This window comes from Corvus kubaryi, unplaced genomic scaffold, assembly GCF_017639235.1.
Source record: "Corvus kubaryi isolate FWS band 111438036 unplaced genomic scaffold, C.kubaryi_AGA036_p1.0 37302, whole genome shotgun sequence".
Lineage (NCBI taxonomy): Eukaryota > Metazoa > Chordata > Aves > Passeriformes > Corvidae > Corvus > Corvus kubaryi.
Window position 1 is genome coordinate 87,925 of NW_024581095.1, and position 24,156 is coordinate 112,080.

General features: G+C 38.7%; 1 protein-coding gene across 2 annotated transcripts in view; it reads left to right on the forward strand.

The window, feature by feature from the left end:
- EPB41L4A (erythrocyte membrane protein band 4.1 like 4A) overlaps positions 1-24,156 on the forward strand; it is a 118,914-nt gene that overhangs the window by 47,737 nt on the left and 47,021 nt on the right. The window contains exons 3-9 of one of the 2 annotated variants that reach the window (XM_042028026.1): positions 6,302-6,353; positions 7,437-7,515; positions 11,134-11,231; positions 13,733-13,853; positions 17,946-18,033; positions 20,107-20,195; positions 20,587-20,650. In XM_042028026.1, coding sequence (XP_041883960.1) covers positions 6,302-6,353; positions 7,437-7,515; positions 11,134-11,231; positions 13,733-13,853; positions 17,946-18,033; positions 20,107-20,195; positions 20,587-20,650 — 591 coding nt within the window. Of the gene's footprint in view, positions 1-6,301; positions 6,354-7,436; positions 7,516-11,133; positions 11,232-13,732; positions 13,858-17,945; positions 18,034-20,106; positions 20,196-20,586; positions 20,651-24,156 lie in introns of those variants that run through there. The other variant, XM_042028027.1, reaches the window with a different exon arrangement.

Consider the following 24,156-nt stretch of genomic DNA (forward strand, 5'->3'; position numbering starts at 1 on the left):
CTGAGCCCATGCTCTCTAGAGCCTCTGAGACAGGGACTCACCCACACATCTGAGGCTTTTTCTACTGGGAGATTACCATCCTAAACAGACAAGAAGAAGGAAGCCAGGCTGAGATGTTTCAGCCAAAGCAGGCAGTCTCTTGCAGCGCTGGAGCAGTCCCTCCAAAGGCTTGTGCCGGATTGCTGCTGGCAGAGGTGAGGAGCAGGGAGTGCTCAGCAAGAGGAACCAGTGCTGTATTCACAGGGTGGTCTTCATATTACCTTAAAATTATGAAGGTAATATTGCCTGGCCTATGGCTAAGTTAAGTCAAGCCTTTACAGTTTTGAAGCTAGTGTTTTGTGATGATAGCACTGCACAAGACCCTGTTTCATCTAAATACAGTAATAACTTATTGAATTGGCTAAATATTTGCCAATTTCTTCTGTTAAACAGAAGTTGATCACGTAAAGACTGAATTCAGAACAGTGTTAAGCAGAAGGTTACTGATTGCTACTGAGAGCTACAGACTGCCCCACTTGCTGTATCTTAATTTCTGTGCTGTAGTCCAAACATTTATGAATTCAGTTCCTTGATAAGCTTCTAACCAAGTTTCATTCCATGAAGATGAAAGCCAGATTCAGCTGTGAACCAAAGGTAGACTGCTAAAAACTGTAGTTTTAGTTTCCTGAGGAATTTGAGGTGTGAATGAAGAGCAGGTAGGTATTTTTTGCTCTCCAAAGTGTTTTCCTTTTTCCTGTGGTTGCAAATAAAGTAAAAATGGCTGTTCCTGGGAATATTTCCAGAAGCATACACAGGGTGTATTTAGTGGTATATATGACAATATGTATATAAAAAGGATTGCATCTCTATTGTGAAAGGGACACATAAAAGCACATTTTAGTGCACATCCTTTTGTTCTACTTTTTCTCTCATGTGGTGCTCCAGTGTTGTAAATTTAATGTTACCTTTAGGCTTTATCCTCTGGCTAGCCCACGGTCAGGAAGCTACCGTGATTCTTGATTTTTCCCATGGATTAGGAAGGTGTTTATCCCACTTCTGTCATTCAGCTGCTCTTGCACCAACACTGGACTTGCCATGTGGATACGGGCCCTCAGCTGCATGCCAGCCTATGGAGTGCACCTGCCCTGCCATGTAGATGCTGCCACAGTGACTGGCCAAGTTTGTGCTGCTGCCTTTGCACCTGGGCCATTTTGTAACCAGCTGTTGTGAAAAAGCCTGTTCCTGTTGTTTGGCTGTGTCACGATAACGAAAAGTTGATGCTCTTTCATCTAAAAAGTTCATAAATGAGCCAAACAATGCTACTGTGTGTAGTTTTATGTGTTTTGTGATGTGTGGTTTTATGCTGCTAGCTTGCTATTTTTAGTGAAATCTTATAAGCTCATAAGAATGGACAATATAATGGAAAGTTTTCATGCACCAAACAATACCTTGTGCTTCAGCTGTAAACATACATTTAGTTGCATGCTGACTATGGCTAGAACTCTTGGGGCTGTTGTGGGAATTAGCCCTGTAATGGCTGGCAAGAAGCCTGGATTTAAATTTTGGATTGGATATTTTTTGGATCGACCACAGTAGATTTCCTAAGGGAAGAGGAAAAAGGTTACCTTGCTAATTAGTTTTAAAACTTGAGTTAGTCTCAGAGGAGAAAAGTATTTGGGGGTTGGGCTACCTATTAATACATTGCTTGTGGTAGGGAAAGTTTTATTTGTACTGTCAGGTTTTTTTGTCACAATATATATTTAACTGAATGATGAATAAAGCAGCATAGACAAAACTTACGTATTTTAAAGAACACAAACCAGTCACAAAAGAAACATTTTCATTATTAAGGGTTTGAAAAGGCTTGTTTAGTTATTTTCCCCATTACTTTTGCAAGCCTGAGCACTTCCAGGTGGTCTTTTAAGTGCTGTGTTGGTGAGCTACCTCTTCTGTGGGTGGTATCATAATTATTTCAGTACTACCAGTAGGGCTCTAATGAGTGAACAAGGTTTCACTGTGCTATGTAGTGTATATGAATGTGTAGCATTAAAATGGTCTCTTCCTGAACAGCCAACAAACTAATTAGCCTGTGAGAAGAGCTGGATGCAGCAAACAGATTGACAGAACTGGGTGGCACTGGCAGGGCCACGAACAGTAGGATGAAGCATAAACTGGATGACCCTGTCTCCAGGGTAGTTATTTGGTCATATTACACAAATTTCGCTTTACTGACATTCCAGGTATCCCCAAACTCTCCGCAGTAAAAGGACAGTATTCAATTGGAAGAATTATGCTCTGGAAGATTACAAGTTGCTGCCAGAATAGCTTTACCTATATTTATTTAGTGCTCTGAACAAGACAGGTCTCCAAAGGAACAATAAAATGTACCTTCTAATAATTAGTTAAAATACAACATTTAATAATGAATTTAAAATTCTGTGATACAAAACTACACCCCAGTGAACAGATGGGTTCAACTAATGCTGTGGGTTGTCAGTAGTGTTTCCTAATCTCTTAGTGCCTTTGTTGACAAACTACATGGTACTTCTTTTCATGCAGTATTTGAGTACCTTTAAAAGAACGACCAATTTTCTTGGAATGACACTGAATCTCTTACTGTGCTTCATCATGTAGCCTTCACCTGAGCCTTTTGCATTGCTGCAGAGTGCTGGTACCCAAATTACTGTAAGCTGACACCAGATACTGTCCTCGTGATTCTCAATGTGAATCATCAGCTGGCTCTTGCTGGAGGGGAAATTTGTGTCTTCTGCCTCATCTGCCAGGACTTTGTGCCCCATCTGGTATTTTCTGATGAGACACGATCACCAGAATATGTGCAGCAGAAGCTGGGGGTAGGTTAGGAAACTGTCCAGCCTCACAGAATCACAGAGTTGTTAGGGTTGGAAGGGACCTCTGGAGATCACCCAGAGCAACCCCCTGCCAAGGCAGAGTCACCTGGAGCAGGTGGCACAGGAACACATCCAGGTGGATTTGGACTGTTGCCAGAGATGGACACTCCACACTCTCCCTGGGCATCTGTTCCCATGTTCTGCCACCCTCAATGTAAAGAAGTTCTTCCTCACTGAGGTGGAACTTGTGTTTTAGTTTTGGCCATAGCTCCTTGTCCTGTCACTGGCACCACTAAAAAGAGTCTGGCATCATCCTCTTGGCACCTACCTTGGAGATATTTATGGGAATTACTGAGATCCCCTCTCAGTTTTCTCTTCTCCAGCCTAAATAGGCCTAGCTCTCACTTCTCCTCCTAAAAGAGAGGCTCCAGACCCCTCATCATCTCTGTGACCTTTCGCTGGACCCTCTCCAGTAGCTCCTTGTCTGTCTTGCATGAAGGAGCCCAGAACTGGACAAAGTTTTCCAGATGCGGCCTCCCTGGGGATGAGCAGAGGAGCAAGATCACCTCCCTCGACCTGCTGGCTACACTCTTCCGACTACAGTCTCTCATTTCTTTAGTATTTGGGCAAAACAGTGGCCCAGGGATATATTTCTCCAGGGGCTGGGTAAACTGGTGCTGGGAGGGCTGTCCTGCCACTCTCACTGCTGGTTCCTGCTGTGCTCCAGCTTCCAGGGGTTTTCCACGTGGTCCCTTTGCTACTGCCTTTATGGCTTTGCCAGAGGTCTGTAGGACAGCCAAGCTAGTTACTGTTCTGGAAGAGGTCAGTATTTTCTTGAGGTACTCAAAAGGCAGAATGGAGATAGCAATTTTAATACATGATATGTGAGGAGAAGCTGAGCAGAATTTGATGAGGGAAAGGGTACTTCTGAAACCTAAAGGGTGTTCCCTTGTCAAATGCCAAAAGAATGGTGCTATATACCAAAAATTGTACAGCATGCTGTGATGTAAATATTCTTCTTTTCGCACCTGATAATGCTTATTTGAGCTATCATAATCAGTGTGTACCACATACTGATACCCTCTTAGGGCTCTAAGAGGAGAAATAAAAATACAGAAGGACATATCATGCTATTCATTCATACTGCACCATGCCCCCACCCTGTAGGTGTGTTTTCTCCTCTGCTACGAGGAAGCTCTGTTTGAGCACACAAACCTGAGAACACAGCAGGTAGGAGGTAACCCATGGCAAAATAGGGAATTAATCTCATACAATGTAGAGCATATTTTGTCCTCAAGATCTTAGAAAAACAGTCGAATTGTACTTAGCTTGTGTTTTGTTGAATGGATTTTTGTTCTTTTTATGGATTTTTACACTCATCCCCAAGCACGGTATACTAAATTATTTAGGAAGAAAGAGAACTGTTGTGCGTGTTAAATTAGATGACATAACCAGTGGAAAGAATATGGAGAATGATAAAGTTGAGTAGAAACAAGAAATTTTAAAGGAATATTAACGGATAAAAAACAACAGACACAAAGGTGATGGTCAGGTGAGTTATAGGTAGTAAGAATAAACTTTTAGAGTGCAGCAAGATCAGTACACTGATGATATGATGCTAAATATAATCTATATAATTTCAGATTCTAATAATGAAGACAGAAGCATTAAATACATACTTTTATGTAGGAATTACTTGAAAATTTTTACATTTCTTATATAATAGCGATGTCCTGAACTCAGCAGATTGATGTTCTTTGCTCTGAACATTTGCAGGAAAAAACTGACACAACAATTCCAATTCTTAGTGTTGTCTTAGGTTGTGGGAAAACCTTGATAACTGGAGACTATAATTGAAAAATGATACATTTTCTTTTCAAAATTGTATTTCTTTTGTAAATGTGAACAAAAACTGACACATGTGGCACGATAGCTACAGGTTTGTAAGAATTTAATTAAGACAGTCCAGCATTTATTTTGAAGTTGACAGATCTTTCTGCACCAGAGACTTCATTGATTAATACCACAGCAAACATTTCAACCAAGTTAATATTTGTTTCAAGTAGGTTTATGGAATTTGACCCAAGATTAACCCTATGCAGATACAAAAAATTAAGATTCCAGATTTGTGGTAAAGTGCTTGCAGGCACTTAAAAGGGCTAAATATGAAATACTGCATAGAGCTTGGATGGATGCTGCTTACAAATCTGGCTTGTATGGGAGCCAGATTTGTCGAAGTACAAAGGACAAAAGAGCCCATTTATTCTTTATAATGTAAAACATCTTTTTTTTTTTTAAACGTCATTTCTACCTAAAATTTAAAAGGCAGTTATTTTCTTTAATGACATTGTAACTTTTAAATCAGTCATAGTAATAAATAAAAAATTATTAAAGTCACACTAAATGTATTTGTAAAAAACAAATAGTAAACTAGTCACTTTAGTAATTGGATAGTTTCATTGGTTAGGACTATTCAAAAATGATTAATTTTTTTCCCATTTCTTCTGTAAATGTTAAATACTTCTTTTAGATTCACAACATTAATCCCTTGCAGGTAGGTGGGTAGGTGCTGGGTCCTCCACTTCTCGGCAGCAGGGGTGAGCTGCTTGTAAGCCTGTGCAGGGGAGATACAGGTGGGGAAGCACTGGGGAGTGTCACAGTGGCTGCCAGGAGATGAAAAGGGCGAAGGCGGTGTGTCGGAGCTGCCTTGGCATTTCCGACTGTGGGGTTTGTTGTCAGCAACTGCTGTGCAAGTGCACTGGATTAATGAGACACTCGTTTTTTTGTTCCACTTCTCCCAGCACTGCAGCCTATCAGCCTGGAAGTGTAACTATACGTGACACTTTATCCATCTATACAAGCATTTAACAAGTATCTACTACGCATTACTAAGTATGTGTGCGTAGGTGTGCCCACAGGGCTGTGGTGTTGGGGTTCTTGGATCTGTAAATGTTCTCATCTTCATTGTTTAACTTTGGCTTGAAAAATGCCTTTTCATTATCCATGAAATTCCATTCATCTTTGGCTTGCAAATAAAATGTTAGAAATCTCCTGCTCCTCCCCCCACCTCTTGCATTCTTCAGGAAAATTTTGGCAGCCTTTGAAATAATAAATAGCTTCATGGTGATTTTAAGTGTGGGTTTGTGTCATGGCCACAATGCTAAATACTCACTGGAGAAATGGAAAGGCAGATGAGATTCTTGTCTCTTCTCCACCACGCTGAAGTGTTTGATCTCACCTGTGCTGAGCTCAAGACCTGTGGCACCCACAGAAAAGCATATTTTCTCATGCTAGCTGATATTTATTTTTACTAGCATAAGTAGCAGCACACTCTCTTCCAGAGATGAGAGTGCAGTTCCTCCTCTCAGCTCAGTATGAGGGAAGAAGAGAAGCTTAAGTGATATGAATAACCAATTTTTCTGTGTTCATTTTCCAAGTTAAGTAACTGATCTCCATAATTATCTGTCTTGCAGTACTGGCTGGATCCTGCCAAGACCCTTGCTGAACATAAAGAATTGATAAACAGTATGTATTTAATTTGAACTTCAAAGACATATCTGAAGATGAAGTAACAATGTTCCATCTATACAGTCTGCACAGTATTTCTATTCTAGTCACAGCAGATTGATAGTTCTTAACAAGTTTGTTATTGTAGTTCCTAATGGTATCAAAATTTTACACATAGATTGCACATGGTATCATTTGGTACTATTCTGTGTGATTATTGTCCAGAGATTTCTGTGTGCTTGAATTTTGTTTTAGGCTAATAAGTGGTGCTATTCTTAATTCGTGTAATTAATTCTATAAGAGCTGTGATGCCTCTATCACGCTTAGCATACCACAACCAACTAGGATTCCCTTCTTCTTCTTAAAGTAAAAGCAGTGCCTCCTAATGATAATAGATTTTCTTCTATTACTGTCAGTTTTCAGATATTGCAGATGCTAGATCTGTTATATTTATTACAATTAAAGAATGGGATTTGGACATGTTTAAAAAAAAGATGTAGAAGTGGAGCATGCATGAAATAAATATAGCTGTAAGAATTTTGGTACTGAGTTATCTGAATAACAGAAGAGTAATATGTTTAAAAGGTGTATTAGAGGACCTTTTCCAAGTATTTCTAAATTTAACATAATTAAAGATGCTCCGTAAGATACTTGGAAGTGTGGAAGGAATTACTATTCAGTATTATTAGTTATGACAGACAATCACATTTCAGGCACAATTACATTTTTCAGATAGCTTCAGTGGAAAAATATTTAAACATCAAAATCAAGCAGCAAAAAAAACTATCTTGGGGAAGTAACAATTTAGCAATGAAGGCTAAAGTGAAATTTTCAAAATAAGAAAAAATTCCAAGTAGACAAGATGTGAATAATTAAAAGATTAAAAAAAATTATAAAAATCCTTTTTTTTTCTGCTTATGTGTAATGAGTGTAGATGTATGGACTTCCGGTGTGGATGTTACATTTTTTTCAGAAAATTTCAAGTTTCATAAAATGTTGATATAGACTTCTTAGTAGCTGTCCTGTAGTCAGCTAGTAACAATTCATACCAATTAGCAGTTCATGATTACTCACTTCTACACTAAATTTTTTTTCCCACAGCTGGCCCACCATACACTCTGTATTTTGGCATAAAATTTTACGCAGAGGATCCATGTAAACTTAAGGAAGAAATAACAAGGTACAGTATTTCATAAAAGTGTAGTTTGTTGATCTCAGGCTAGCAATATATTTCATCCAGGTGCATATTGTTATGGTGTGTCTGGATTGGGTTTGTTTTTGCTTGAACATTGGTGTGTAGGAAGAAAATCGTGATTAACTTCACAGTGGTTAGTAGTGACAACTGTTTGGAAGTCCAAGAAGAAAAGATGTTCTCTGATGCATCAAAAATCAAAGGGCCTTGATGTGCATTTTTGGGGGTGGGTTTTTATTTTCTTATTTTCACTAATGCATCGTTACAGCTGAAGTTATATTGTGCTATAACCGAGTTTATAGTTTACTTGGATATCAGATATAAATACAGGGAATTTTCTTCTTTACTGGCCATAGTTTAAATTCCAGAACTGCTTTTCTAGGGGATTCTTTTGGTCTTGCTAAAAATATGTGAAGGAAATTGAAGAGTTGCATGCCTCTGATTCTTTTACCTAAGCTTGTCCTCTGCAAGGTATGAGGATGCACACAGTACCACATGCTTGCACACAGACACACACATGGTTATCTGAACTCTCTCACAGTTTCGGGGTTTTCTGTTTGTTTTATTTATTAAATGTCTTGGACAATTAGTTTTAGGTTCAAAAGGAAATTTGAGAATTTGGGTAGGTAGGCAGACAAAATTAGTGTGCTGGCTTGCATTAACAGATGCCAAAATACTTCTTTTGATGTCCTAAGAATGTGACACATGAGGATTCGTTAGAATGCATGCAAGCTTTTCATTTTCCTTAATCAAAGATTGCAGCACAGCCAGAATATTTTTCTTGTTCCAGAGTGAGAAAATTCTTTTGTTTCCATACTGGCACAACAGGAATGAAAGTCTCCAACACAACAAGACCCAGGCTAGCCTGGTAAAAATAATAAATGCTGTGAATTGGCAGGTGAAAGAGCATAAGCTGGCAGCAATGGAATGCCCCTGTACTATGCAAATTTGGTGCAGTTTTCCTGTACTTTCCCAGAAAAGCTTTAAATCCTGCTCACAGGGAAAGACAGGTGTCCCTGGGAAAGGGAACTTTGGCCACAGAACCTGTTGTGACTGCCTCCCAGGAGGCAGGGGGCTAAATTTTCACAAGTTCTCCCCTTGCCCTGTGATAAGGCCAGTCAGTGATCTGCACTGCTGATCAGGTGTGTGAATCCAGTCAAGAAATGTTGCAGTGTAATTAGGAAGCCTCTGTTCGTGACTTCACAGTGCTTGGTCATGTAGAACTGTCACCTTAGATGGTACAGAGGGAGGGCCAAGGGATATGATAGTATTGTGAGTCTGCTCTGAAACATATTGAATAGTCAAATACCTTCAACATCTATGAACACTTATTCCCAAAGGCTCTTAAATCTTGGAGGGAAGGTTGTGGTTTTTTTTTTTTGTTGTTGTTCAGGAAAATAACAGTAATAATAGTAATAGTAATAACAATAATAATATTCTTATTAATAATAATAATGATTCTCCTTAGAATCATTTGGGTTGGAAGGGACCCTTAAAGGTCCTTCCACTTAGGAGGCATTAAAGGCCCTCTTTTTATTTATTATAATAATAATAAAAATAATAATAATTTTCTGCCTAAGTGTGTAATTCCATTGATGTATTAACTGCCTTGTGCTAACCGATGGGTTTCTTTGGAGTATGTATTTATTACTTTAATGGACATGAGAGCTAACTCTGTTGTTATTAGATTCTGACGATCTGTGCCATTACATGATTACTCTTTGCAAATAATGAAAACCTGTCAAATTTGTAATTGCTTTCAGCAGAATCTGTCTGGCTTGTAGGCAAAAGCTAACACTGTGGTGTTTGCTGGATGTGTTTGCCAGAGAAAACTCACAATTAGGCACTCTAATATATGCATGACAAACATGACAGCACTCAAGATGAGAGTGCTTTAGCTATAGGTATGGACAAAAGGCCTGGTTTTGCAAGGAGTTCAGCGGCTTCAGTGGGAATTGACATTGTTCACCTTACAGGAGTCACTTTAGCAATAAACAGTGCAGGATGCAGGTGTATTTTGAAGTTTCCTCTGCTACTTTATTTTGAGACTACAGAACTACAGCTACCTGCTCCATGGATAATATATTTATAGCATCCTCTCCTTCTAAGCTCTGCTTTGTAGAGGTGGAGAAATGCTAACAGAAGTATGGGTGTGCATCAGAAATGCATTTCATGTCAGAAAGATGATGTTGTGTATTCCACAGAAGATGTAAAATCATCTTTGTCACTATCATAATTCATACAGGGAAGATTTGTCTAGGTATGACTGCAGGCATAAACTGGAAGCAGGACTCAGGTACTGCTTAGAGTGAAGGAACACTGAGTGTCTGTGCTTTGTATTGCCCAATGATATTCCCAGAAAATTCTTGGGCAAATGCCCTGTTGCTTTAAGGTAGAGAACATTAACCCTTTTTTAGACGATGGACATTTCTACTACAATATCTGTCACAGCACAAATTCTGGGGAATCATTAATCAGAAAAAACATGGATATCTTTATTCAGAGGCTCACGTGATAAAGTCTAGAAAATCTGGTTGGACCTTAAGTTTTCCGAGTCAGCTATCATGTAACCTGAAGTCCGTAAACTTCCCTGAAATCAGTGTAGGTGCACTTTGAGCTTACAGATCATTCCAAGGTGCTTTCATAAATAACTTGTACTAACACAGAATAAATTATTTGCAGTGTAGCTGAATGGGTCTATGTAGATAAAATTGAACTAGTGAATAATGAAAAAGCTATGTGTTTGTATGGAAGACCTTTTTTTTTTCTGTAAAAGTTACCTTCTCTGTATTTTTTCCTTTTGTAGGAAATCAGTGCAAGAAATCACTTAGGATTATGTGAAACACTGCATAAATCTGTTGTAATAAAACCAGACAAAATCCAAACAGTGTTTAAAAGATTTCTTATAAATCATTATGGGAAGTTGCAAAACTGCAGGTCCTTTATATAATGGCTTGTTATCTTGTCTTTTCCATCTGCTTTGGGCATATTGATTCATTCTAAGTGGTCTCAGCTTTACCAAGTGTTGAAGCAGGTTATGACTTTGAAAATTACATTTTCATCCCTGCTATTGCTATTCCAAGCAGGAGAGCACCCTGTGGTATGACAGATACAGTTAATTGCTGATGGCACACCCCTCCATCTTCTTCATGGACTCCATCAAAGCTACCTGCTACATTGTAGTCGATCCTCTGGTATGTGCAGAGGAAATATTTGCGTAAAGAAGCATCCAATACCCAGTTCTCTTTTGCTCTGATCCAGTGATGAGGTTAAACTTTTGCCCATTGATAGGTTTCTTTTTCCATTTTCTGATTCCCTTCCCCACTTCCTGACTGCTCTATGAAAGTCAAAAGAGCTAAATGACATTTTAGGGAGATAATGGATTGTATCTGCACAACATAAGCAGATTGGAAAAGCAGGGAGTGATCCTTTACCTAGGTTCTTTCACTGGATTAATCTTAGTTGTTATTTCAGGGTCAATAGGGGAAGTAATTTAGAGAGGAATACAGGCTCTTACTGTCACATAGTTATGGTACAATAAACTGCATGATTTTGAAGTATTAATTGGACTTGAAATAACAACTTTATTTTCTCTCTGTGTTTTAGGTATCAGTTTTTCTTGCAGGTAAAGCAAGATGTTCTACAGGGCCGTTTGCCTTGTCCAATCAACACTGCAGCACAGCTGGGTGCATACATAATTCAGTGTAAGTTCTCCTGGCCCACTGAGAGCTTATTTCTTTCCATCTTGCATTGTGATTATTAAGTGGTGACTGAAGGCATCATTAACACTTTATGCATTCATTTCAAAACAGAACAAAAGTAGTGTCACTGTTTCACTTCAAGAGCTGTAAATAAATGACCATTTTGAACAAATAGTGCAGGAGCAATATGAAGTTAATGTAAAGAGGAAACTTCAAATTCAGTCTGAAGACTCTGCTAAACATTCTTTACCTTGCTGGAGAATATTTTATCATGTACTCAAGACTTTATGGCTTGGATTACAGGTAGAGTATGACAAAACCTTCATCAGGAGATCTACAGATCTCAAAAGGTATTGGCAGCCTCCAATCACAGTCTGCCAAATTAAAGATTATTTCAAAAATAACATTATGTCAATATGACTGCATGTTTGCTTGGAGGGAGGATATGATCTGACCTGAAGTGAAGAATTTTCACTTTTTTTAGCATTTATCTACATTCACCCATCAGTACAGATCTTTTCAGAAGTGGATGCCATATCCTGCATACGTAATAGAACTAGCAATCAATTAGAAAGGAGCTGCTGTCTACTGGAGCTGTTATTCTTTTTCCATTACAGATCAAGATCTATATTCAAACACAATTGGTAACCAAAAATTGTGTGAAGAGCCATGCTGGGACCTCTGTCTGTAATTTCTTCTGTGTTAAATTTAGGTTGTCTAAAGTGATATGTATCAAGGAAAGATTATTTGTATTATTGGTGTTACAAGTGTGACTCAACAACACTTAATATAACATTAAAAATAGTCCTCCTTTTATATCCATTTTAGAATGACAAGGCAGAATAACTTGTGTGTGAAATGGGAATGGGCATAATACAGGATTTCATGGGGGATCATATGTGTATCTGAAAAGCTAAAATTTCAGGCAGTATTTATTTGTGTACAATTATTTCTGACTTAATTTTGCCATCTAAGAAATATGACATCATCCTCTGAAAAATTTTTTGCAATGCACATTTCACTTTGCTGGCACACATGCCTTCCCTGAAAAAAATACTGCAAGGGTGAAGCAGGAAAATATGCAATGATGGTATCATTTTCATTTTATTATGAGAAATGAGTAAAAAGAGTAAATTCATGCCCTTTAGTAATTTTGTAAGGTGGTGAGAGTGTTGTTTTGGTGTAGTGTCCTGTTCCTGTAATTCTAATCTCAAATACTCTCTTGGAAAACAATGAGGAAGTTTATGGGATAGAGAAGAGTTAAAGCAGAGCCAGGGTTACATACAGTGGGTTAAAGTTAGTCCAGGCACGAGCAAGCATACATTCCCATTGGCTCTATAAAAAGCTTTATCCTTGTGTTTATGGCTTGCAGTTGTTCAAAGTATGTAAAGACACCTGAGAAATGCCTGTGTCAGACACTGAACACATAATTTTTATGGAGGTTTTCCAGTGAAACTTCTCAACGTCCCTACTGAGCAGATCATTGTCTTTTTCTAGCAATGTCGTTTCAACATTTTGGAAAGAAACATCAGTAATTAGAAGAGTCTTTTCCTTCTTGGCTCTCGAAGCCTTCTTTTTGCTATGTTTTTGGCTTAGTGGGCATTGGATAGAAAGCTCCTGTGAAGTCTTTCTCAGAGAAACCCAGCCTACAGATATTACCCAGGGTTATAAAAAAAATTGAAATATGAACTTTTGCAGCATTTCTCAGACAGATGCAATTACAGTTAAGATCAGTAGATCTGAGTTCTGGCCAAGATGCATATTTGTTTTCTAATTATGTTACAACGTATTAACAGACATGACTAATGTATACAAATTCAGGGTTGCTTCAGAGAAAATTACATTGGCTCTTCATCATGTTCTTTTCTTTAGGAAAAAGTCTTTTGAAAGTTATTTTTACTTGAAAACTGAATTTGATGTTCAGGGAATACACTGATATTTTATTGAAAAAGGAAAGCTTGTGATTCTTCATGAGAAACACCATTAGTAGACCTTCCCTTTAGGAGTCTCAAGATACTTACCTGCATTTGTATTTGCAGAAGTTTATGTTAAAGTCCCAGCAATAATATGGATCAGTTCTACTGGTAGTATTGCAGTTTATCATGAGAGCACAGATATTACGAAACTAGACTTTTCTTCTACACTTGTTTGCCTATGTTGCCAAATAATTGATGTAATTGAATTTAAACTTTGCTGGCTTGGTCAAAATTTTATCTGGCCTGTAGAAGGATTAGGTTTCCTGTCAAGGCTTCTAGCTCTTTCTAGCTATAACCCCCTATATATCTTTTAAAATATGTGAAGACAATTTTTCTTGGTTTTATGTGTGCTGATGTGAATAGTTCTGTATTCTCTTCCTTTTTTTCCTTTTTTTTCTTATCTGACTGACAATTAAATTGGCTGTCAGCTGGAAAGGGGTGGCTGGGCACCAGTAGGTGGATTATATAACATGTTTTTTGGTTGAGAAAAGGCACAAGTGACCTTTTTCTTCTCCTTGCATCCTCTAGCTGAGCTGGGGGACTATGACCCATACAAGCACACCGCAGGCTATGTCTCCGAGTACCGCTTCGTTCCCGACCAGAAGGAAGAGCTGGAGGATGCCATAGAGCGGATACACAAGACTCTGATGTAAGAATTCAGTACTCTTGGGAACTTGGCAGGTAATACCAGACTCAGGGATGCTTGGTAGGCAGGGAGGAACAGCTTGTGGTGCAGAGTGGAGGGTTCTAGACTTGAGGAAAGCACTCAGGGAATCCAGTTATACCTCTCAGAAGCAGAAAAGATTTTACATAATTGAAGCTGTTCTTTTAGGAACTAAGTAGGACAGTAACTGGAAATGTGAGGTTTGTCAGAGCTAGATATGGGTGTTTCAGAACCAGTAGTTTTAATAAAACATATGCCAGAAATTCAACCATACGTAGAGCCAAAATAAACATTTACTTGCTTATCTCCAAGTTCATGTTCCTGGTAAGTGTAAAGAAGCTTGTTCTAACAAATCCAAGTTAAGTACAATTGTGATATAACCATTTGAGAAGATGAGAGCAGTAAGGAACCTTTCATGAGTGTCTTCATCATATCCTTTGTCAAAGTAATGCAAAGACAATCAGTTACCCATCTTGTAGCAGATCTAAATTTCTTGATTCTCTTGCTGTAATGAAGCCACAGTCTGGATAAAGGTTAAGTAATTTTTGCCTGTAGCGTTGTGTGTTAATGTTATATGTGTCTTGTTTAATGAGAATAGGTATTAACTCAGGATCACAGCTGTTCTCTCTGAAAAGTTCTCCAGTAATTGGAGTCTGTGCCAGCTGCCACATTGACCTGAGCTCTTGCTTCCAGAGAAGAGAGCCTGTTGTCAATAATTATTTCTGTGTGGTTGCATGACAGCCTTATACTAATTGATACATTTCAGAGAACTTGCTACAGGTAGTTCTATGAAATAAAAAAGTATTGTTTTTTTCATTCCAGAGAGAGGAAACTGAGTCACAGATAGTTAGTTTGGTTCAACATCACAGAATTGGTTTGTGAGAAATGAGAGTTGCGATGAATTGCTGTGAACTAAGCAGCCTTCATTTCTCTCTCTCAAGTTTCTGTAGTCATTAGTGTAGTAAATCAGATTAGTTCCCATTTGCCTCAAAAGGTTTGCAGCCTTGACAATGAAATTCAGAAGCCAGTGGTTGTGAAGGGGAGTGATCACTGTCATAACACTTATTGATCCAGAGCTCTAGTACTGTTTTGCTGCTTGGCTGCAGTTGGGTGTCAGGGATTTAGCAGCATCAGAACAGAGAGGAAAGCCAAGGTGTATTCATTGTTACTTCAGCCCAGCTGTTACCATCAACACTGCCAGCTTTCACTTCTGCACAAGTGACCACAGTCTCTTTAGTTAAGAAGTTTGAAGCTGTAGTGGCTGAAGGCATCCCAAATTGTCTCACCAACTAGAAACATTTTAGGGACAGGCTTGTGATATGGTTTGGAGGAATTGTTTTATTTTTTCTGGATCCCAGCATGGAAACACAGGGCTTTTTTTTTTTTTTTTTTTCCCAGCACAGCTGTGGCACTGCATATACCTCCCTTCTCCTGGTTATGTCCAGAAAAACTGTTTTTTGTTGCATATTTTCTTTCAGTTTTTTTTACACATCACAATAGCTATTTAGGGATTCAGTAAGGATGTGGTTTTTTGAGAGAGTTTATAAATCAAGGAAGGTGAGGGAAGAAGGTGGAGGGGATTTCTGACTGCATGGAGTCTCTTCAGCCTGCCTATTGTAATTGTTGTCCCATCTATAACCAGCATGACAGGCCCAAGGTCAGAGAGCAGTGTGAGGTGACCTGATGTTGTCATGCACATCTGGAGGATCAAGCAGTGACTTTGGGGCTCACACATAAGAAAGCAAACACTTGGTGCTGGAGGAGAGACAGAATCCCTCAGTGCAGACAGGAGAGCTGGTGTTGCACTGCTGACAGTGCCCATTTCAGACTGTGGGAGATCTATCACTGACCCGTGCTTGGAAAGTCAGCTGCTGCTGTGTTTTGAATCAACATTTCATGCTGTCAGTGGGGCACAAGCAAAGTGTAGCTTTTGATGTTGTTTAGGGCCTCAAGTGGCACTCAGGTGCCCTTTGTCCATCCAAAGGAGTGTGTGTGTGTCAGCTGCATGGCTGTCACTTTGCCAGTGGCAAAGACTGCTTTAGTTTTGGGATGTGTGATGCTGAGGAGAGTTTGTATTTTCACACACGATGAAAATGAAACACCCTTTGTATTAATGGGAATTCTTTCAGTCCCCGAGAGTCCTTCATCCCTTCACATTCTGGCTTCTCCCTCTGCTTTTGGGAGGACTTCTTTCTCTGGCTTCCATCTGCTTCCTTCAGAAGCTCCAGCTCACATCTTTGCTTCCTTCAATATTTTTGCAAATTCAGTTTCTAATACATGATGCATTACTGTGAAAGTATTTCTAAAAACACACTGAAACATTTATTTGACATTGGTCCTTCCAGAGGCAGGTGAGAACAGAAGAATTCAAGTGCATCAGCATTTTTCTAAGCATGGTCAGTAAGGAAAGACTAACAGCAGCACTTAAATTGGTGTTGTATTCTAGCACTAATTCAGTAATGGGGTAATCCACTTTGCTCAGGACTGGTATTTAGCCTGCTTGGGAGCTCAGTGAGACAATACAGCCCCTGTGAACATTTTGCTGACATTTCCAAGAGCCACTTGCAAGACTTTAAATTACAAATCAAGCTGCAGAGTAAATTCTTACAGCAAAAGTGTATAAAAGACATGACAGATGTGACATTACTGATGTGCCGAATATCCAGTGTTCTGCGTGTTCTGAATACAGATAATGAATGACACATCTACTGGGATTTGAAGAGAGGGATTTCTCTTACAAGCTTCAGGTCTGCTGCTTTTTCAGGAGTCCTTGGAGAGAAGAGCACCTGAAACAGTGGCAGTGCTGCTACATGGATAAGATGAGCTGAAGCAGTCCATCTGCCAGATACAAAGAAGGCATTTTAAATACCTTTGAATACCTTTAAATACCTATTGCATTCATGCTAGCACTGCTGTTCCACGTCTTTGACCTTGGAAGTGCTTTTTACTTTGTCAGTTACAACTCAAAGTTGGGAAAACCTGGATGGTAGCTTTTAGGCTAGAGAGAACAGAGACAAGAATCAAGAATTTGCATCTTGCAGGACTTTTACAGATCTTTGGTCAAAATGTTGAATGTAGAATGCTCTACTTCACACCTTGAATTTGAAAGGCAGCACATCCAGTGAAGTATTTCCCCAAGAAAACCAACAGGATGAAGCAGGATATGCATCTTTTTGAGCTGATATTTTTACAAGACATGCTGTACTGTCCCAATAACAGTCCAGTTGCTTTCAGAGAATTATTGAAAAGAAGTGAAAATGAAAACGCAGCTTCAACTATTTCAAGCTTACAGAAGAGTATCTTGCTCTTGTATCAATGACAGATATTAAGGGAAGAGCAAACTAAATTCTGAGGACAAGGCTTTGAATTTATTTAGTTGTTTTGTTCTTGAAAATAAATCCATTGTCACTAATGTCAAATATGTTCCTACTAGCCAGGATTGTTCCTTCACTAGTTTTCCCCAGTTGTTTCCTGCCAGTGGTACTTTTTAACTGATGGATTGATATCTGTAGCTAGGAAGGCAGGCAGAATCTTTGAAATGGCTAATCTCATGAAACAGAATCCAAACGTTGTTTTCAATGTAGCAGACTTGGGAACTACCAGTTGGTGTGACCGACCATAAGCAAGATTTTATGAAGAAAGTAATAGTTTGTCTGAAGTTATGAACTTTGCTTTCACAAATTTGTAGCTTCAGCACTGCTATGGGGAAATAGTACCCCAGTCAGTCCTACTGTTCCTGCTTTGTTAATAATCATGTAGTTATTGGGGAAAAAAGTTATTTTGCATATTGAAGCCTAAAAATGAAATGTCTGAAGTGTGTTTGTGACAGCAAGGAAAAGGTTAGCCACTGTATTAGGCAAATATTATATATATAAAATAGCATAAGGTCTGTGGTAGGAGACCACTAGAGATCTAGTCTTACTTGGAATAAGAAGTTCAGTGTTGAAAATACAATGACAGTCTAAAAAACTGGTAAGAAGGGCTTCATATGCGTCCAGAAAACTGTATTTGTTAATATGGTCTATTTTTATATGTTGATTGAAATTGCAAGGTTCTTACGAATAATTGTGTTTACAGGGGCCAAGTTCCTGCTGAGGCAGAAGTTAACTACTTAGGTTTGGCCAAATCTCTGGAAATGTATGGAGTGGATCTCCATCCTGTTTATGTAAGTGGTAACCGTGAAAAACAATTACTGCACTAATGTGTGAAACAGTATTTATACAGTTTTGTTGCCACAGGATAACTGGAAAGGGAACACTACTCAAGAAATGCAAAGGAACACATATTTACAGATGGAGAGGATTCGGTCATTCATACACACAAAAGCCTAATGATTTTCAGATTAAATGCTGTGATTGTGTTATGCCTATAAAAACCAATCAGTTACACTCTGGATAAAAACAATTCAGATAGAAAAGAAGTAATTTGTGCAAGTGTCAGGAGACATGAGTGAGGGTTATTGCCTTTGTCTTTGACAGAAGAATTTGCACATTATTTTTGTTTAAAGAAAGAGTGTGTCCTGAAACCTTTTTAACACCATTGCAAAAATCAGGGTGGAGTAGCAGTAGCATGTCTGGCTTTTTAAAATATTTGTTGTGAAGGTTTTACTAAAGATTCCATTTTTTCCCATGTTGTATCATGCAGCATTGCAAGTTGTCTGTATTGCCTCTGAAAACCCCTCCATTTCTTTTGTCTGTCAGCATGTATGTTGGGGTTGGATCCAAGTCATCACCTGGAGGCTATATGCTCCTGGTGGAAACATCATTCTATCTTGTTTGAATTATTCTGCTTGTGGCAGGTTTTTTTTGTTTTTTTTTGAATGAAAGAAAATCAGGAGTTCAAATGGGGAGTTGTTGTATAGATAGTTCACTGAGTTAGATGTCAGTACTTTGTAAAATTACTTGAAAGAAAATAAAGAAATCAAGATGCTACCTAAAGATTAAGTATCTATTTCCTGCTGAAAAATGTGTAGCCTGCAATATAAAGCACCTTTTAGTGCACCCTGTGGCTTAATTGTATTCATATCCCAGGCTTTGTTCCCCTCCCACCTATAGAAAGCTGGGGAGTTACCGGAACAAGATTCAACATGATCCAACAAAATCATGTTAAATTAGTACAGCCTGGAATTTTTTTTTGCCTCATAGCTTGCTTTTGTTGTGCAATAAAATCCCTGCCTGGGTAACCTGTGAACATCATTGTTCCTACTTAGATTACAACAGCAGCAGAAGCCCTCAGTTGAGACTGAAGCAGCACACATGACGAGATGTAGCTCTTTTCCTCCTTTGGTCATATTAAAAGTAAAGTGGCCTTTAGCAGTTCATTCACTGAGGAGCACAGGCAGAGCTTGGCAGGTTGACCTTGTCAGCCCTGTAATCACACAGGACACTTTCCAAGCATCTCAAGTCAGTCCCGCTCACAGCTGATAATTCTGCTGCTCATGCTCTGCTGGTTTAGAGCTTGTAGGGCTCTTCCTCACCGCCTCAAGTAGGTAGGTGAATGAGCTTTTCCAGCTGACTTTCTTTTAACCTCATGCAGGAGGGTTTGCACTCTTTCAGCTGTAAGCTGCTTCTGGTTTTGGTTACTGACTGTAAACTGGGGAGGTTGGGGCCTTCTGCCACTGAGCAGTGGAGTTTTCACCCTGTTTTCTACCAGTGCAGTTTGAGATTTGTATCCTGACTTCAGGAATAAGTTTCCTTTGGAGGAGCTGGTGCATGTGGATGTTCCCTGCATGTGATTGCCCTTGCTGAACAACAAAAAAGCTTGATTCTCCCAAAGGAGCTACTTCACTTGGAGGCAGCAGCTGCTGACACTATTTTAGCAGGGGGAAGGCAGCTGCATGGTTATATTATAGCTCAGAAAATCGCTATTTACTTTCAGCTGAAAGTTGGGATATCTGTTGCATTCATGCCTGAATAAGGAGTTCAGTTTCTAAATTTGGCCGTTTGCCAAATAGCAAAAATTAATTCAGTAAGAAAACAACAAAAAAGGTATTTTTATTTTTCACCATGGCATGAAATTCCCATTCTTTCCCTCACTGCCATACTTTCTTGCCTCTTTGCCCCCAGAACTACAAATTTTTCTATAGCAGTTTTCATCAGGTAGATCAAGTACTGTTTTCCCATTTGTACGGATTGTGAAACAGTATATTCAAGTCACCAGGATTAATTCCTCACTGAACCTCACTGCTACTGTGATTCTACTTGCAACTGTGTGAATGACACAGATTTTTATTTTCTAGGGTGAAAACAAATCTGAATACTTTTTAGGATTAACACCTGTAGGAGTTGTTGTCTACAAGAACAAAAAGCAAGTAGGAAAGTATTTCTGGTATGTATTATTTAAATGTGCAGTCTGTGCTAAAACAATAACAATGTTGTATGGAAAAGTATGATTTGTGTTATCTATTTGAAAGGTTAATTATAGCAATATTAAAAAAGTATACACAGAATTCCTAATATTTCTCTGGATTATGCAGATTTTTTATTCTTTGATAATCCAAGTATTGAAAACAGTAGATCACCTTTACCATACTCGTGCTGAAATGTTTACATATCACTAATTTTCTGCTGACATCGGGGCATACCTGAAATATAAATCTACCTGTGTTTTTTTTTTTTTTTTTGGTCTTTGTGTGTAAGCATATACAACTTTATATTTTATAATGGATGAAATGAAAGGCTAATGAACTGCTGTCTTTCTTTTTTTCTCAATATTACAGGCCTAGAATTACAAAAGTTCACTTCAAGGAAACTCAATTTGAACTTCGAGTCCTGGGAAAAGATGTAAGTTTTTATTTAAGCCTGAAAAGATAGAAAAAATAATCTCAGGTCTAATGAAGTTGGAAATTTAGTGTGTCTGTCAAAGTCTTATTGGTTTTATTGAAATTTATTGTAAGAAATAAAATGTAGGTGAAAGGAACCTCACAAAGCTGTCAGGCACAAAACAGGCAGCCACAAGCAGCTTGAAACCCATTTATCAGAGTTTAACATCACTGTGCTCTTACACCATTTGAGAGAAAGCAGTGTTGGTTCCAGTGGGGCAAGGACAGCAGGCTGATAGCAAAAGAAGAGGATTTAAGATATAGTAAGTAAAGAAAGAAAGAAAAAGATATTTATCCCCTACAAAGCATGTGGAGTAGGGAGAGGAAGAGACTGTTGAGAACGTAGGAAAAAATAATAAAATGTAATAAAAAATGTAGTTGCAGTCAGTTCGTGGTTTTCACTGTCTGGTTTTGTTATAAGTTTAGTTTGTGGAATTATTTTTTGAAAATACTTTGTATGTCTTTTTGGAACATGAAAGTTCATAGTTTCATAAGGACTGATAGTTTATAGTTTTAAATAGTATTAACCCGCTGGCAGTAATCCCCTTTACTGTTTATCTATGTGTCTTTGTTCATCTACGTAATGATTGATAGTCTCATCCATGATTTTTCCATGAGGATATTTGTGTTGCTCCTGTCATGGACAGCATTTCTTGTGTCTTTGCAGATGTATTGGCAAATCTTTCTTTTGTTACTCCCAAGTAGCTTGTTTATATTTGGTGTGGTAATCTATGGGAATTTCATTTCTGAAGGTGCGTTTGTTGAAATAGGAGAGTTGTTTGAAGGCTGGGGTAAGGTTGGGAAAACTTTTCACCATGTTTCATGTAAAGGGTGAGTGATAGTTCATGTATAAACAAGTCTGAGTTTGACTTGGAGTGAATTGCTTGGAAGTGGAGCTGATGCCACATTTCTACAGTTTTTGTTTTAACCGTGTGGAATTGCAAAGGCTTAACATGCTGAGTAGAAAACCTGGAAGGTTTTGGAAAACTTGAGGCTGTGAATGTTGATGACTGGTGAACTCTTACGATCATAAGACAAACATTTTGACAGAACTTGGTAGTTTCAAGCCTCAACAGGTATTTCTAGGAAATTGTTGAAGAGAACAGTAAGTACAGGGGTGTGTACCTTCATTAAATTCGCCTTTGCAACTAATACTAGTCTGAAGTATTTCTACAGCACTTCATATCCTAACAAGATCAGGAAAGGCCAAAAAAATCTTCTTTTGCCCTTTTTTAGCAGTCTGGGGTTACTTTGAACAAAATTATGTATTGGAATAAGCAGACAGTAAACTCAGTCTCTGCATTAAAGTTGTCATAACAATTTATGCTGTTTTACACTCAGAGGAGGAAAAGCTCATCATTGTATTTGTATGAATGTATGTTCCAGAACTCTCAAAAAATTTGATTCACAAATTTATTTTATTCTTCTTGTTTATTTGGAATAAATGCTATAGCTTCGTCCTCCCATGTGACACATGAATATAAATAAATTATATTATTACATGTGGCACTGAATAAATACAGGAGAATAAATATGCCATTTTCACTCCATCCTGGAATATCACTTTATAGCCCAGGGAATTAAAACTTTTGTTGTATCCGATGTGGTATACCAAGTCTGAAATGTTTTGCTTGTTTCCAGTCAGCCATAGGGAGCTCCAGAAGAAATTCAGGAGAAGTAGAAATAATGGGGACTGCCTCATGTCTTTAAATTGAACTTTGTGGCATAAAGGGAAGGAGCTAGCACCATGTAATGAAGCAGATTGCTTATGAGTGAACCAAGTGCTTTGTGTGAAGCACGTTTTCCATATGTTGTAAAAACTCTCTGCAGGGTGGGTTTTGATCATCGTTTCCACACACACCAGCTACCCTTATTCACACTGACTGTCACCTTTCACTGCTCATAAAGAGGATGCTGTTGGTACCTTTAGTGCCAGCGAAGTGGTACTAAAGGCTCTTCCCCTGGATGGAGTTACTTGTGGTAACTTCTTTATTGTTTCTTGCTGAGATTGGTGTGAAATTTTTTCAACCGTGCCAGAAGAATCTGTGTATTTCCCACTAGAGGGGTGGAAATGGACATACTGATCTTCTTGACAGATGACAGTCTAAATGTCCAAGTCCATGTCTTTAGGCTAGCTAAACCCCACATGGTCGTGTGTCTATGTCAGCCAAACCTATGGCTGCTCATTTTGTTGTTTACATTGCTTCACTTTTCATAAACTTGATGCTTACTGAGCAGAAGATGTTATTTATTGCTTAGTGTCTCATAATAAAGTAAGTTGCTTTGGTCTTTCTGTTTTGTAGTGTAACCTCTTGTACTTTTTCATATCCCTTCCATGAGAATAATTCCTGTATATTTAGCTGCCTCATATTTTTTCCTGCATGCCTGTCGCTATTGTGTACGAGCATGACCATCAGTATTTTGGTTCTATCTTTCACTACTTTGCTTGTATTATATGTTTTCCCCCAAAGGCCATTGCTGTTGCCTCTTCATGAACAAAATACTGCCTTTAATATTTGGCCATCCATGGACGAGTGAGACTGAAGCTCTTTTTCAATGGTGTTAATCATTAAATCAATATTTCATTGTCCCCTGTGTGAATCCATGCTGTGAATTCTGAGCTATAAACTTGTTAGGTTTTCTCTGGCACCTCTAAGTATCAGCATGAAATTTGGAACCCCTCCCCTGCAGGAGGAGGGTTCACATTCCCTGAACGTGACAAAAACTTGCAAAGAATTTTTGAAGATTAAAGAAGTTTATTTCTGAGAAAACTGAGAAATCCATCTAATGCCTGTGCAGCGTTCCTGGTAGCATGTCTGTTGAGCAACCTTGCTGGAAACAATCCAGTAACACGTGGCTGCCAAAGCCCTCCCCTCACCACCAGCAAAACAGAGCTTGATCACAATGGATGCACTATGTGGAAGTGAGCAGTGGAAAGGGTGCCCAGCATACCTCCTGTGTTTCCCCATGTGAGGAGCATGGCCTGCTTCCTAGATTTCTCTCTCAGCTAGGGACATGAAAGGAAAAAGAGAAAAACACGCTTTGATAGACTGTGTAGGCTGGGAATGTAAATGTAATAATAGGTAGGAGTGAGAGATGTGGAGATTTTTTGCCTGTAGGTACCAAGTACTTTTGTGCTGTTCCCTGCAAACCAGTGCTCTTTTGTGTAACTGCACCTTTTACTTTAGTTGCTCTGTGTCTGAACATGCACGTGAATGATTTCATTCCTTAGCAGGGTTTATGCAAACCTTCTGTTCTTCCTACTTTTCCTGTTCCACAAAACAGAAAGAATTCAATGTGCATGTCATAGGTTAGCAAGCATAGTCCCGGAGATGATGTCCTTGCTAAGGGGTGCTTACAGCTTCCTCTATGACCTGATAGAACCTATCAGCTGGCCAGTTTGAATATGGACAATTCTATGAGCCACTTAAAGTTGTGACCACCTCTGTGATCCACACTTAAGAATAG